This window comes from Antrostomus carolinensis, unplaced genomic scaffold, assembly GCF_000700745.2.
Source record: "Antrostomus carolinensis isolate BGI_N321 unplaced genomic scaffold, ASM70074v2 scaffold1839, whole genome shotgun sequence".
NCBI classification, from domain to species: domain Eukaryota; kingdom Metazoa; phylum Chordata; class Aves; order Caprimulgiformes; family Caprimulgidae; genus Antrostomus; species Antrostomus carolinensis.
Window position 1 is genome coordinate 12,601 of NW_010336222.1, and position 13,491 is coordinate 26,091.

General features: G+C 35.4%; 1 protein-coding gene across 1 annotated transcript in view; it reads left to right on the forward strand.

Moving 5' to 3' along the window:
- Positions 1–13,136, forward strand: part of CPSF6 (cleavage and polyadenylation specific factor 6) — a gene marked incomplete at its 5' end in the record, with an annotated part of 17,812 nt that extends 4,676 nt beyond the window's left edge. Inside the window, 6 exons of the mRNA XM_029086676.1 lie at positions 294–798; positions 2,017–2,109; positions 3,108–3,223; positions 3,551–3,704; positions 4,726–4,920; positions 12,727–13,136. Coding sequence (XP_028942509.1) covers positions 294–798; positions 2,017–2,109; positions 3,108–3,223; positions 3,551–3,704; positions 4,726–4,915 — 1,058 coding nt within the window. The remainder of the gene's footprint in view (positions 1–293; positions 799–2,016; positions 2,110–3,107; positions 3,224–3,550; positions 3,705–4,725; positions 4,921–12,726) is intronic.
- Between the last annotated feature and the right edge of the window lie 355 nt (positions 13,137–13,491).

The following is a 13,491-nucleotide window of genomic DNA, read 5'->3' on the forward strand; positions in this document are numbered from 1 at the left end:
GTACGTTGTCAGTTTTCAAGTTAATTTTGTTCTTTTTAGCTATAGATAGTTAAGCAGCTGTTAAAAATTTTCCAAGCTATTGGACCCAGAGTAGGACCATGCATGTCTTGTGTAAGTTGCAAAATGTTCAGTGAGGGTTGGTTTTTTTTTTTTGGTCATTTTTAAGAATTTTTAAAAAGGCAAGAATTTTGTTCACTAAGTCTTTTAATAATTTTAATAATTCACTAAGTCTTTTATTTCTTTATATTTATTAACTCTATTTTATTTATTTATTTTTTATTATTTTATTTTAGCTGGACAGACTCCCCCACGTCCACCTCTAGGTCCTCCTGGCCCACCAGGCCCACCAGGCCCTCCACCTCCTGGTCAGGTCCTCCCACCTCCATTAGCTGGACCACCTAATCGTGGTGACCGTCCACCACCACCAGTTCTGTTTCCAGGACAGCCTTTTGGTCAGCCTCCACTTGGGCCACTTCCTCCGGGCCCTCCACCACCAGTTCCAGGCTACGGGCCACCACCAGGTCCACCACCACCTCAGCAGGGTCCACCTCCACCTCCGGGTCCATTTCCCCCTCGTCCTCCTGGCCCTCTTGGGCCACCCCTGACTCTTGCTCCTCCTCCACATCTCCCTGGGCCACCTCCAGGTGCTCCTCCACCTGCACCACATGTGAATCCAGCTTTCTTCCCCCCACCTGCCAATAGTGGCATACCCACTTCAGACAGCCGTGGCCCTCCTCCGACAGATCCATATGGCCGACCTCCACCGTATGACAGAGGTGACTATGGGCCACCTGGAAGGTGAGTGCTTTTGGTGTAATGTGCTTGGTAGCAGATTTTACTCCTCTTCTAGGAAGCATTGGTTTTCCTTTTTAATGCAAATGTTACAGATAATGAAAAATAGGGCTGGAAGGGGTCCCAACAGTCTTCTGATTTGTTCCTTTTCACTTCTCGGTGAAATACGTCTCAGAATCGTGTTTGTAGCAGTAAGAAAATCCTGAAATGCAACTCCAGTGACCTCCCTTTCCCTTTTCAGCTCTGACCTCTTTGTCTTCACTGTTCGTGTTTGGCAACAGTTGGTGTCATCATTCCATGTGTTTTACATGCAGGCTTGCATATCACTTTTTATGCAGCAGCTTCTGTCTTAATGTGAAATTCTGACTTGTACCCTTACCATTGTGCTTTGCAAGCTATATTTTTAGAACGCTCTGGAGTTCTCCTTTTTGAATATGTGCGTATGTTGGGTACAGCGCCATACCAAGCTCATACCATTTTCATCTTTCAGCAGCTCTGCTTGTCCCTTTTTTCTTCAGGACTCAATTCAAAGTTAGTCTTTGTCTCAAAAGCCAGGTGTGAATTTACTGCAAGACTTCTGTCTTCCTTTCCTGTCAAGATGCTTCTGCTCATTTGGTGCAGTCTTGCTGTGTTTGTAACAGTGGCTTTTCCTATGGTTAATCCTATGTCTGGGACAGAGTTTTTGAGTCTGTCTGGCTTGACTTGTCAAGTTTTTTATATCTTACTTGAAACATCTTTCACCTGCGCTTCCAAGCATCTCTATCTTGTTGCTGTTTCTTGATTTTCACCGTATTTGTATTCATCACAGAAAATTGTGGGATAAATTGTAAGAAAGACACTTTTTCCATAGTTACATTTGGATTTTTCAGGTCTGATTTTACTGCTAGCAAGATGCTTCTTTGGCTTAAAATGTTTTCTGCAAAGATACTTTACCTTGATTCTTCTTTTAGCACAAATTTTAAAACCCCATGCATCTGTACATATTATGTTCATGCAGAAACTAGAAATTCAAGCATTTGGCTTAGTTGCCTGATATATAATAAAACAATAAGATGTTGGTTGTTTTTTTTGATGGACAAAATCAAGATTGTCTGCAGTTTATAGAATGTCTGGGGAGGGACGGAGTGGGAATAGGACAGCATAACTTACTGTCCAATATTTTCATTAATAATGTTAAAACTATCATCCATAACTATTTAAATTGTCATTAATTATATACCATAGGCGTTTCACTGGAAATAACATGTCCATAAGAGAAAAATTACATATTCCATTCTATGGGAGGCACACGAAAAATAATACTCAAAACTCAGGGAGGTATGAATTTTTAGACATTTCCTCTTATGCTAAACTGGCTATAGGATCTTGTTCCACTTCTTGCAATTAAGAGGATAGCATTGCTTATTATTCTGCATTTTCTTTCTACCAGAAGAACTAACACTGTTCTAGAAATATCAAGCAGTGGGCCAGTTCAACAGTCTCAACATTTATCTCTTAACACATTTCTCCAAATTTTCTGTGTGGTACAGAGACTGGTTAACATGACACTGCAAAACTTTTGGGAAAATTTTTGTATAGGTTAACTTCTGTTCCTTTGGAAACCTGTATAGGTAGCTAATACAATTAAAGTAAAAAAGTGTAATGAGTATGAGGATTCTGCTTTATTGCTTCCTCCTTACTGTGACCAGTTTGGAGATCAAATTGGAGCACTTTGAACTTGACCAGAAATTTAAAAAAAAAAAAAAAAAAAAAAAAGCTGCAAAATGTCATTCAGAAAATTGAGTGTTTTAAAGTTGATAGCCTGTATTTGCTTTTCATAAGTTATAGCATTCTGGTCTTAGTTAAGATCTGCGAAACAGGATCATATAGTTCTAATTCCAGTATTGTTTATAAAAATTATCTCTAATTTTACCCAAAATTGCATTGCCTATATACATGTATTTCCACATCCATTTGATTGGGATGATATTTACTTACATACCTTCAAGGGTGTTATGAAAATTATAAGTATTTGTAAAGCACAATATTAAGTGCTGCTGAATCTTCAAAATAGATGGGATGAACAAGAATAAGTCTGTTTATACAGCGATGTCTTTTTTTTACCTTTTTTCTTTTTTGTTCCTTTTTTTTATTTTTAGCTTTCAGGATTTTATACTGTAACACGGTCCCTAACAAAAAAACAAAACCAAACCCAGATCGTGCTTTCTTTTCTGTTTGTCACTTTGCTTAAAGTTGCGAACTTGGATTGTTAAAACTGCAATGATTTCTTCTGAAGTTTTTCTTGACCTTTTCAATACTAGTTTTATTGCTTGCAGAGAAATGGATGCTGCAAGGACACCTCTAAGTGAAGCAGAATTTGAAGAAATCATGAATAGAAATAGGGCGATCTCAAGCAGTGCCATTTCGAGAGCTGTATCAGATGCCAGTGCTGGTTAGTAAAACTCGATTAATGTGTTTGCTATTCTACCCAACTGAAAAGAGTTTATAGTTTTTCTATTAGGAAACTGGCAGCCCTGAAGCCACATTTTCCTAATAGGGGGCTGAATTTAGGTACAACCTATGACTGAGTTTGTACTGTGCTCCATTTCTGAGAGTGCATTCTGAGTACTGAGCTGGACAGTAGTTTTAATATTTGGTTCTACAGTAAATTATCTGGATGGCTCTTGATGAGAAGATACTCGAAATGGTAATACTATTACAGATAAAAATCTTTGTTCATTTGCATGATTTTCTGATCATGATCCTGTATAATTTTCAGGGGACTATGGAAGTGCTATAGAGACCTTGGTAACTGCAATTTCCTTAATCAAACAGTCCAAAGTATCTGCGGATGATCGCTGTAAAGTACTTATTAGCTCTCTTCAAGACTGCCTTCATGGAATTGAGTCCAAGTCTTATGGTTCTGGATCCAGGTAAAACTTTCCTCTTCCATCTGCCCTTACTTAAAAAAGGAAAGGTGCAGTGCAGGACTAGTTCACAGAGTAGAAACTGATGTAAGAAACTTAGTGATCTGCTGAGTTGCACAAGAAGTGTGTGAAGGCACCAAATAGGGATTTCACGAAATTGGCTGCCTTTTAATCAGCTCTCTTTTCAAAATTGGTCTGACTAGCTTAAATTTCACTCTTAGTTTTATTTAGTATCCTGTCCTACATGATACTCTTGCAATGTGTAATCTCAAAATAGAATTATCCTATATCAATTAGGATGTACAGTGCATAATTTTTATTGGAATTTCCTATTGAAAATTGAGGATATTTGATACCAGTTTTCATTCTGCTTAAAAGTAATTGTCTTCACGCTTGTCACAGTAGAAATACACTTGAGTTAGGGAAAAAACGTTGGGCAGAATGATTTTTCCTATTGTCCTTTGTCATACAATCTAAAAGTTGTGAGTAGGTAGATTTTAAATTGATGGGCTTTTCTACCTAGTACAAATCTGAGATTGGTATTTCTTTGAAAACTTAAATAACACCCCTTTCAAAGTTAGGACTAAACACTGAGCCTCTGTTTCATTGGCATACTGCAGCAGTAGTGTAGTTGGCCTTAAATATTAAAAATACAAAGACAGCTGGTTTTGGCACATACTTTCAGTATGTAGATTAGCAGCCATGTTGTAGCGATTGCTTGAGGTACAGAGCGTTCCCCCAGCTGATTTCAGCCATCTCATCCTCCATTCTGACGTGTACTTTCTGACTTTCCCTTGGTAAATTAGAAAGTGGATGCACCTCACTATCTGCAGTCGAGTTCTTAGCCACCACCTTTTATACCAGCTGCCTTTTTTGGCTTTCATACCAAAACATCTGCATCACAGTGAACAGCTATTTCTCTCATATCTTTTTTTTTTTATCAAATTCATACTCACGAATAGAATACAAAATTGACATGGGATGGCTTGTATTTTGAAGAAAAATTTAATGAAGTAATTTCTTTTAGAAGACGTGAGCGATCCAGAGAGAGGGACCACAGTAGGTCACGAGAAAAAAGTAGGCGCCACAAATCACGTAGTAGAGATCGTCACGATGACTATTACCGGGAAAGAAGCCGTGAGAGAGAGAGGCATCGTGATCGCGACAGAGATCGCGACAGAGAACGAGACAGAGAGAGGGAATATCGTCATCGTTAAAGAAGGTGAGCATTTGTTTCATGTTCTTGAACTTTTGCTGTTACTGACTTGCTAAAAGCAGCTGCTCTAGGTTTGTGATTTACACCATTAATGCCTGCGTTTAAATGGTCCTGCAGTATGTACTGAATCACTTTCTTCTTGCAGCACTTTCTATCTGACACGCACGTAGGTAAGTAATGACAGGTAACTGGTCTTGGGAGGGCGGGAGTGTTTGTGTGATTATCTTCTGCAGTTTGCATGCTGCCTTTTTAATTTTAGGTGGTATTAATGTTTGCAGTTTTTATGAAATGTGATTAAACAAATTCTTAAAAAAGCAGTAAGCCAGACTGGTAAGTCTGCTCACTTTGTAATCTTAGAAGATTATATGAAATTTAGAGTTATATTTCTTATTTGTATTTTAAAATACTAATTTTCTATTTAAAAATCTACTTGTGTAAGGACTGCAGCACTTAGCCCTTCATATGTCATGTGTGGATTATTTCAGTTTAGGGAACGCATGTACATACAGTTGCTGTCCTCGTGCAGGTATGGCAGTGGGGTTTTGTTGATGTTGTGGGGTTGTTTGGGGTTTTTTGGGGTTTGTTTTTTTTTTTGTTTTTTTTTTTTAGTTTGGGGGCTTTTTTTTGTTTTTCTTTCCCCAGTGAGTTTTACTCAAATTCAGGAAATATCATCAGACTTTACTCTTTAGTTTATGAAACATGACCTGTCAGTATTTTCTGCCTTCTAGCTAAATTCAGGTGTTATTTTCAATAAGATTTACGGTCAGTTGTTCCCCACCACCCTGATTTTTTCATTCCCCCTCCCACTGCTGATAGTAAAGTCATTTTCTGAAGATTAGTAAACAAATATATGTCACAAGGATTGTTCCTTTTCTGGTTGTTCACAAACTAATGTGTTCTTTTATTTCATATATCCGCAGTCTTGCATGCATCAAATGTCTAGATAGCTACAGGGTAGCATGCTAAATAGTGCTTTTTCCAGTGTACTGCTGAGAGCTTTAAAATACATAGAAATGTTAATCACATTATAATAGCCTACCATTTTGAGGATTCAAACTACCTATGATTCATTATGTTTGACAATTGGAAAAAGCCCTACCTATTAGTTTCTCTGCAGTGGTCTTTTCCCTTTTTAGAAGAACTTCCCACTACATCTGCACTAAAATGGAAACTTGCAGACTTGCCTGTCTGCCCAACTTCCATTCTTACATTTACCTTCAGACTTAGTTTCCAGATTTGCATTCATGGAAGTTCATTTACTGAACTTAAATAGATAAGAACTTTTTAGAAATCATATGAAATGTAGTATACTCCTAAGTGAAAACAGAATTTTGTATTAGTTAAATTTCAGTTTTTCAGTTAGGCTTTTGTGTTAGTAACTCCTTTGTGAGAGAACAAATTCTGATACTAAATGCTCTAGTCTATTTATTAAATATTAAGTGGGATGTTGTCTTGGATTGATATACTAACAGGGGACACACAAAGTAGTAGAGAAGGGGAGTCAAAGGCTTAAATGGGAAGGTGAAACATGGCATCTGAAATAAAGTTGGCAGTATGTATTTGCTAATGCCACTTTTTGCCATAAAAAAATGTATTGGTAGAAATATTACTGGAATTGCACAAAAATAGCAACTGTAGTTCTTAATTGCAAAATATCAGAACATTAAAATGCAGATTTAACAAAAGTAAATGTAGTTTCTTTTGTTGAACTGAATTTTTACCCTTTATTTTAAATGAATATTTGTGATATTTGCAAATAGTTTTTATTGATAGGAGGTAACCCTTGAACTGAGTGATGGATGCATTTCCAGAGTGTTTTCCTTCTGGTGGAGATAAGCAAGCCATACTAAAAAATGTTAATAACCTGGAATTTTAAGTTGGGGGTTTTTAGGGTTGGTTTGTTTATTTAATTAATTATTTATTTTACCTTTTGCACATTTTATTAGTCTAGCTCTAATTTTTATGTATTTAGTGTTGTGCATCTAGGTATGGAGATTCTGTGTCAAGTACAGATTCCCTACCCTGTCACTCCAAGAAAACATATCAAGTAGCATTGGGTTGCATTTTATAATTTCCAAAGCACAATTTTAAAATGAGACGGTGGTTTCAGTCTCAGTTCAGGTGGGATTTATACATGGAACATCCTTCAACTTTGTTGTGTGCTGGGACTTCTCTTTTCTTTCAGAGGGGTTTGCGTAGGTGAGATGTGCAAAGAAGAAAATAGATCCTAAGAACTTGATTTAAAGGGCAAATTTAGTATTCTGCATGTAAATGAAAGTGTTTGGTATTTTTTCAAAGTTAAGTTGTAAACATTTTTTTCTTGTTGCTGTCTTGATGAAAGGCTTTATTGTAGTTTTGGTTTTATATATTTATACACACACCCATATAAAAGAAATACAGTTATCTCCTGGTTTGTATGTTTCATTTTCACTAAGATGTATGTTGCCATACATTTTTTGTTTTGTTCTTAACATTGATTAATACTCATAGACGGATTTAACAGTCTCAGTCATTTAATAAATATCAGCAGTGCTGAAAAGAGTTACTCCCCATATCATTGTGTTTTGCCAGTAACCTATACTTCTTATTGTGTACCTATACTCAAAAAGAGTTACTCCCCATATCATTGTGTTTTGCCAGATAACATGAGGCCTCTGTGCCTGCACCCTGTGAATGGCACCTATACTTCTTATTGTGTACCTATACTCATAACTGTGATACTGTACTGGCTTTTTTTAAAAAAGTGTGACACATCTAGTTTAGAAGGATTTTAAAGGTCCGTTGTGAACGTTTTTGTATACAGTGAAATTCAGTTTGTACTGTATTACATTTACAGAGATGGATTAAATTGGAATGATTTACTAAATGTGTTTATAATAATAAAATTCTATTTAAAAGTTTAGATGTACCATAGCAGGTGTTTACACTTCTGTTTGTACACTTCGTGATTTAAGAATTAAATTCTTGCAAGATTTTTGTGCCTTCGCTTGAGTAAGGCTTGATGTACACTGACAATCCATTCTGCAGAATTACTGTAAACTGAATGTTTCCTTGAAACATCTTGCCTTTGCTTGTAGAAAGCCTACAGATATAAATGAGAACAATGGATTTGAGAGAGATGTCTAACCTGGATTAGTCAAGAAAATTAAGAATCTAATAGAATGGTATTTATAGAAGGATTAACAGCAAAATTATTGTGTACAAACAGAATAGTAATGTAACTTCATCAGCATGAGTCCTTACTCTTTTTTTTTTTTTTTTTTAGGCAGATTTTTTTTTTTTTTCTAGTTTAACTGGTACTCAATGATGTATTTCTAGCTGATACATTGTCCCAATCTTAATCTGTCTGAATTTCTATAACTGCTGAATGTAAAATTTTTCATTTTATGTTTTTGTTATTGACTTGATTATTTCCTATTTAAACTGGTTTTGGACTGAATTGCAAAGACAAAACCACAACATTGTAACAGTTGATATGTATGTAGACCTTGTACTCCATATTTTGTTATTATTTTTTTTTCTGATTTTTTTTTTTGCTCTCAAACCACTGTAAGCAAAATAATTTAAAGTTTGAGGCTCATATGCTTCTTGAAAAACTGCTCTCAGCGCTCTCTGACATAGCTTCAGCTTTGGAGTGGTCTTAGAACTAACATGACTGGAATTTTTTTGTGTCAGTATGAGGGGAAATGCTACTGATTAAGTAATACTTACATATTTTTGCCTGTATAAGTAGGAGCTGTCCTATAACAGTGTGTTAGCAACCACTTAAATATCGAGTGAAGTATGAAATTAACATTTAAAAAAATCTTGTAAATTAATAGGAAAATGCCTATTTTTGTAAGTTATTTTAATAATAAGCTTCTAGTTAATAACAGAATTTTAAGTGAATTATGTGGTAGCATTGTTCAAGACCTAGGTATATGTATCTGTCTAAAATTATTTTGGATCTTCTTAGTATTAAGCTATTATGAACAGTATTTACCTAATATCTTTTTTTTTTACTGTGTATTTTTGGGGAAGCACATATGTGGGGCTGGCAGTAGTCTATGGATTCTAGTGTTCATCAGAGAAATTATGCTTTGGGCATCTGATTCAGTATTTGAAATCCATCATAGAGTGAAAGAGGCAAGCAGTGCCACTGTTTTATGTGCTTCTTAAAGTCCATTTTATGGCTACTTTTGTGCTTTACAGAAACATATAGTTTGATTCTTAATGTTCAGTGATTTCTGTCATTTTCTTGAGGGTGATGATTTGAAAAACTAACTGAAATTCTTATACTATTGTTTGTTTTCAAATGCATAACTGCATAACTTTTATTAATTTTTTCCATGAGCATGTTGCTGTAATTTTGTTTTCTGAGGTGTCTTTAGACGCACCTACATTTTTGTGTTCCCCACATCCTGTGGGGTTTTTTGTTCATGAAATCAGAAATTGTGACCGATTTGAGCTGCGTGAAAGTTCCCCGAGAAACTTTAAGGCTTTATAGCATTAGAAACATAATGTTACTTGCAAGTGAAAATACTGGCTTGATGCAGCTTTCTCCAAGGAAAGAACAAATTCAGTTTTTTCCTTTTGCTCATTGTGGTTTGAGAACTAAGATTTCTTGTTACCAAGAAAAAAAAAAAAAAGAAGAGAGAGAAATGAGAGAGATATCTTCATTTTTATGTTTTCCTGTGGCAGCCTGAATTACCTTTTTGTGTCTTCCTCATATATTAATGTGAAAGATACTTGCCAATAATTAACATCTTTTTAATTTGTAAAGATTGCATTTTCTGAACGTACCTCTCTGTTAATCAGTTATTTTTGGTGAATAGACAGGCTGGGATAGTAGGAGAAAGACACATGATGAATGAATGCTAGTTCGGGAGCGTTCTTCCTGTGTAAAATTATTCATAAAATCAGGAAATTGTTCTGTTGTTGATCTTAAATTATACACTGAGATTAAACAGAGATACCAGGTAAGTACACTTAATAACAGGGAGAAAAAAATATGCAACAAATAGAAGATGCTAGTGGTGGTAAAACAGTCTGTTTGTACGTGTATGATAAATAGAATCACGTATGTATCTCAGCTTACATGCAGAAAGACACATCTAGAGTCAAGCTTGAGATTTCTTCTTTCTCACTGTGTTATAGCTGAAGCATTGCAGTATTTGGAGGTTTGTGATGTTCTGGAATGTAGGTTAAGTTAAAACAAATTTCGGCTTTCAAGCTGGTACTTTCTGCGGGGTTTTTGCTTTATGTATTTTTCTTTTCTTTATGTAAAGAATAAAATAAAGGAGAATTACATTAAGTAATTCTTAGGAGCTACAGGGTATGATGACAAATGTGTATCATGCATTTTACTGAAATGTAAACATCTTAGGAGACTGAAATTGAATCTCTGAAAATACCAGAAATTACACTACTATAGCAAAACTTGGTGGGTGTTTGCATGTACAACTTCAAACTACTGTAAAATTTTCGCACTTCTAAAAGCTGTTTAAAGCTTTTATATTCTTATTTGGATAATTGGAATTAAGGGGAAAAAAATTAGAGTTACTACTGCAAGATGCTTTGTATATATAAGAAGTCTATTGGATTTTGTTGTAAGAGTGTCTTTGTGGGGAAAAAAATGCTCGAGTTGCATCTTGCGTAAATAGAAAAATGTTTGATCACTTAAATCTGGGATTTCATTTGTGAAATGTTCTGGCATAAACCCCTAATTTTTAAACCACAAAATAACTATTTAACAGATAAGTCTGAAAGATAAATCTGAAATTTGGGTTTTATTAGAAGAAATGCTGAGAAACTGATTGCTGTATGGTGTTAAATTGTACAAACCTAACGCATGCTTGGGACAAATAGCTTGTATGAGCTTGAGGCAGATAAAAAAACAGCATTGCCAAGGAGTACTGACTAGTGATTTAATTTATTTTTTTTTTTAAAGTAGTTTCTTACTTCAATATTCTACTTGCTTGTAGAATACTGAAAAGGGCTGAGCATGAAGGTATAATCCATACAGGTTTATTTCTTCCTTTTGGAACCACAGAGGTTTCCAGTTTTGCCAAGATACAGTGGCAGAATACTTGGAGCCAAAATGTGCACCACTTTGGATTTTAGTTGGTCATGTTTTTCAAAATGAAGGTTCAGTGTGGTGTTGACCATCCTAAGAGCCCTATAATGAAAAGTTTTATTAATCCTGAGTCCAGTTTATCGTGCATTCTTTAAAGTTCCTGTAATTCCATAAGTACCCTTACAAATCTAGCAAATTATTCCCAGGAACTGAAGCTTTCTTATGCTAGTATTATAAATCATATATGTGGTGCTTTGGATCTGTTAACTGTCGCCCTAGAAGTGATAAAGATCCATAATTCTTGCCGCAGCAATTGTATGATGAGAGCAGCAAATTCTGACTCGCAGTCTCACAGCTGTCATATACTTTCTTTCTCCACTAAAAACCAGCGATTGTCCCCTGTCTGCTTGTGCTGTCTTACCTCGCAACTCTAAACACATCTTCTCGTGGAGGCAGCACTTTGTCACTTTGATACTAATTAATTTTAAAGTACATAACACCTATGGAAATTTTGGTCTCTGGGGAAAGAACTTCCCCAAAAGTTGTTACTGGTTGAAACATTCATGACTTGGGAACAAAGTCTGCGAGTAAGAACAGAAATTCAAGTGACTGCTTTGGATTTGGATTAGTTTATGTGCATGCTGTAGTGTATAGAGCCTACTTGGTCAAACTTTTTTATTTTAAAAGTTATTAATAAGAGTCACTTTGAGAAAAGGAAGGAGAAATGTGTCAGTTGTTCATGCAAAAATTTAGTACTTTGTTTTCCCAACTGCTTTGAACTTATTGTACTAGTAGAAGAATATTTGACAGCTGTGTACTGGTGCATGTTCACGAAATTGCTCCTCTAAATTTCTTGTTTTTCAAATGAACAATTTAATGTGTTGCTGTTTTGAACAATTTGATTTAAACTATTTTGAAATTATTGAATGTTGAAATTGTGAATTATTAATGAAATTAAGATAGCTAAGTGTTTTGTAATGGAATTCACTTGAAATCCAGTGTATGGAATTATACCATCCCAAGTATTTTGTGAACTCTTACAGTAACTACCTCTGAATGCTGTGGTTCCTTAGTTTGCCAAAATAGATGAGAACAGGAAGTAGGGCTTGAGGTTTTTTTCTAGGGCAAGTAGGTGAAGAAACCTGCAAATCTATATTGTATTATTTGAAAAGTGAGGTTTTGTGATTAAACTGCAAGTGTGTATTTTTAGATGTGAAGCCTGTCCTGCTTGCCACTAATCTGAAAATGCTGATTTACTGGTATCAGATTCTGTGCACTTTTAAATGTTACTGAGCTGTGAGCCATCCACTTCATTATGCAATCAGTGCATTACTTAAATGTCAAGCCAGCTTAAAACTTCTGTAAGTGGGCAGGTAAAAATGTAAAAACCTAGTTGTGGCAAAATTACCTTACCTGCTTGTTTGTTTACTCTCGCAGACTGCATACTTTAGGAAACGTTCTATATAAATGTTCCCATCAGTCACAGGAACAGTAGCTATTTCTTCCTTTTATCATTTGATAATTCAACTGTGAAATTTATATTCTTTCAACTTTGTTGTACAACAACATTGTTTTTGACTGTTGTATTAGAAATCAATTTCATGTGCAGACAAGTAGCTACTGCTTCTGGGTATTTTGTGTTAGTTTACATTATGGTGAAGTAGATGCACGACTCGTGTATGTATAGATAAGCCAAGAATTTTCTGTGTATTATGGGGACTAGCAAAACCTACATCACAAATTTTGACACATTACAGCTGAAGGAAGAGGAACAGCGTGCAAGACAAGATACGTTCTTCAAGGAAAGATGCTTGTCCAGCAGTTTGCTTCATGTGATTGAACTGAGCCTGTAAGGATTCATGGATAAAATGAACAGGAATAGATCTGAATAAAGCAAATCTGCATACATGGTAACCAGTAGCTCTTTTACTTTTTTATGTTGCTTAACTGTTTTATTTGAGGGAAACCTGTGTGATTTAAACCTTATAGCTTTTGCAACTTTATTACTGGTTATATACATTTGGCAATTATAATGTGCAAGCAATTGGAAAAGTAAATGCTTGTTTTTATAGTAGTTTGTTCATGTTAAACTGTTCATATGATAATGTCTGTACACAGCACCACTGATTACAGTAGATGTAGTGTTGTAATAAACTGTTTAATGGGGCTGATGTGTAAAGCTGTTCAAGTTATTTGATGTTTACACCTCAGGGAAAGTCTTGTGTTCAGCAATATTTAAAGATAATGTTACAATGAAAACATTGATGCTGTCTTTAAAAACATCGCAATAGGTCTTGCATATGCCTCAACCTAATCTTGCATTCAGTGAGTTAAACATACTAATGTTGTTCTCACACATTCAATTTTGATATGAAAATAGGTGGTTACATAAAACCTTTAATGCTGTTTTGCTTTCTAGCAGTGTTTACCTAGGTGACTTGTGAATTTGCTAATTGACATATAGAACTGTAAAAACTGCAGCTCTTTGGTCTGTTGTTCTGAGGCGAGATGGTCCCAGGTCT